This window comes from Sturnira hondurensis, unplaced genomic scaffold, assembly GCF_014824575.4.
Source record: "Sturnira hondurensis isolate 20B ecotype Veracruz unplaced genomic scaffold, ASM1482457v3 Scaffold0024002, whole genome shotgun sequence".
Taxonomy (NCBI): domain Eukaryota; kingdom Metazoa; phylum Chordata; class Mammalia; order Chiroptera; family Phyllostomidae; genus Sturnira; species Sturnira hondurensis.
The window spans coordinates 1-2,847 of record NW_028096633.1 but is presented as its reverse complement, the minus strand read 5'-3'; the positions used below and the strand labels follow the sequence as shown (position 1 = coordinate 2,847).

General features: G+C 44.3%; 1 gene segment (V, D, J or C); it reads right to left on the bottom strand.

Annotated features, from left to right (window-relative positions):
* Window positions 1–1,675: 1,675 nt before the first annotated feature.
* Window positions 1,676–2,370, bottom strand: LOC118981332 (immunoglobulin heavy variable 3-23-like). The segment is given in 2 exon segments: window positions 1,676–2,142; window positions 2,241–2,370. Coding segments are annotated over 2 exon segments (501 nt in total).
* Between the last annotated feature and the right edge of the window lie 477 nt (window positions 2,371–2,847).

The window sequence follows — 2,847 nt, the reverse complement described above, 5'->3', positions numbered from 1 at the left end:
GTCCTGGATTTGTTCATTCCCTGTGACTTCTGCTGCCCAACACATGCCCTGAACAGGAAGGTCCCATCTCAGCTTGCAGGGCATGGGTGACTGAGAAATCCCTATATATATATATATATATATATATATATATATATATATATATATATGCATATATATATTGCACAGTGTATGAAGAAGATGTTGCAATAGACCAAATGTGTCAAAAGTGTTTTGTGAAATTACATCATGGAGATTTCTCTCTGAATGATGCTCCATGGTCAAGTAGACCAGTTGAAGTTAAGAGTTATCAAATTGACACATTAAATGAGAACAATCAGTGTTACCCCACACAGGGGATAAAATTATTGGTGAAAATGAAAAAGAAGTCTTTTTGGCCAAGCTACCAATTTGAAAATTAATCTGTCCTGTTTACTGAGCCATAAAAATATTTCTATTTGTGACAACGTGGATTGATGCACAAAGTATTATGCTGAGTGAAATTAGTGTGACAGATATAGAGAAGTACACCACTATCTTGCTGATATGTGAAGGCTAAAGAACAAACTAAATAAGCAAGCAGAACAGAAACAGACACATAGACCCTGAGAACATAATAAGAACTTCTAGAGGTGAGGAAGTTTGAGAGCCTAGGTGAAAAAGGTAAAGGAATTAAGAAGTAAAAATCAGCAGTTACAGATTAAGCACAAGGATGTAAAGTACTGCACAGTCAATAACATTGTAAATACCATGTGTGGTACCAGGTGGGGGTACTGGGTCAATAAGGACATCACACCACACATGGTGTAAATGTCTGACCACTTTGCTGTAAACTAGAAGCTCATATAAAATAATATGTAGATTGCCAACAGGAATTGAAAAGGAGAAAAAGAAAATTATCCCTAATTCCATAAGGCTAAATCAAGCACATTGTTCAGTGTGACAGAAAGGAGAAGTGGCTGAATTCAGGCCTGTGCTTACACGTGTCATCATTATTGGGAAAATTCAGAAAACCTCAGTTTATTAGACTCCAGTTGAGAACCACAGCCTAGTATTAATCACTGGTGGATCATAACTCAGTAAACAACCTGGGGGCTCTTCATCAGTACTTACTACTCATCAATACAATAAGCTTACCTGCTGAAGGGCCCGTCCTGTTCCTCCTAGAGATATCAATTCTACATGATAAATGCTCCATGTACCCTTGGGGTATATGTTGTCCTCAGCCTTGACACCCACAGAAAGCTGTGTGAGTCCCTCTGCCTCTGTGTGGTGTCACCTCCATTTGGTGCTGTGAGAATGATGCCAAGGCAATGAGTGCCATCTCTGGGAATCTTTGTTCTCTGGTATTTACTTCCTACACTTCTGGTGCCCGCCGTCAAACAGGCACATGTCCTCCTTCTGACCAGCTTGGACACTGAGCTGTGTGGAGATCGGATGGCTGTTGGGACCAGCAGAGCCTCTGGTTGGATTCAGCTGATTTGAGTCAGGAGGTTTGATGATTCATTGATGTTTCATTATTATAAGGGGAAACAAATGCATGCATCTCTCTGACTTTGGAGCATGTGAGAGGATTATCCTCCTATGACAAAAAACCTCTGTAACTCAGATATGGAAGAGGTCAGCACAGAGCCATGAAGGGAGGGAGGCTCGCAGAGGGAAACTGTTGTGTGGAGAGCTAATCCCACATCTGCCAGGAAACCAGCCCTTAATTCCATCTGAAGCTGCTCCCAAACGGCTCCCTGAACTCAGTGTGCCCTGAGCGCCCCCTGGTGTCCAGAGTGTCTCCTGCAGCCCGGCCCTCTTGTCTCCAGGGAGGTTTGTGTCTGGGCTCACACTGACTTCCTCTCACTGTGTCTCTCGCACAGTAATACATGGCTGTGTCCTCGACTCTCAGGTTGTTCATTTGCAGGTAGAGTGTGTTCTTGCCATTGTCTCTGGAGATGGTGAATCGGCCCTTCACAGAGCTGGCGTAGTATGTGCTACCACCGTCGCTACTAATTTCTGAGATCCACTCCAGCCCCTTCCCTGGAGCCTGGCGGACCCATTCCATAGCATAGTTACTGAAGGTGAATCCAGAAGCCAGGCAGGAGAGTTTGAGGGCACCCCCAGGCTTCACCAAGCCTCCCCCAGACTCCACCAACTGCACTTCACACTGGACACCTGAAAACACAAAGATGACAGATCAGAAAATTGTCACCTTCCGCTGTTTCTCTCAGTCATATCCACTCACACAGTGTGTTTCCTTCTCCATAAAGTACCTCTTAAAAGAGCAACAAGGAAAATCCAGCTGAGTCCAAACTCCATGGTGAGGGGTCTGTGTTCTGTCCTGAGCAGGAACAAGGAACACCTGGGAATCCTGGGTTAGGCTCCTGTCCCAAAGTTGAAGGGTCAGGGCTGGGCTGCTTTTCATGAGCAGAGGGGCCCTATTTGCATGTCTTCCTGCTATATAGGGAGCTCTGGTATTGAGCATTGTCATAATGTACAAGGTCCCAGTGTTTGACATGCCCAAGGTTCAAGATGTTCCATGTCCAAGGGGAGTGGATTTTCACAAAATAGAGGGGTTAAAAATGGGTTATGCCTTTGAAATTCACCAATAATAAACTCACCGAGAGGATTCAATGTTCACAAGTAGAGGGAGATTTAAAAGAGCAGAAGTTTGTTGTTCATGTCACAGGAAGATACAATTGATTTTGTTTCCCCTACAAAGCAATCAAAGTATGAACTCAGAACAGAGTGTGACCCTAGAGCACATAGACTCAGTGTTGCAGGAGGTGGAGCATCTGTGGGTATCACTGGAGACAGAAGTGTGAACTCTACAGAGAAGCAGACTGTGCTCCCAGGTCAGGTTCATTCAGTAGAGTTTGG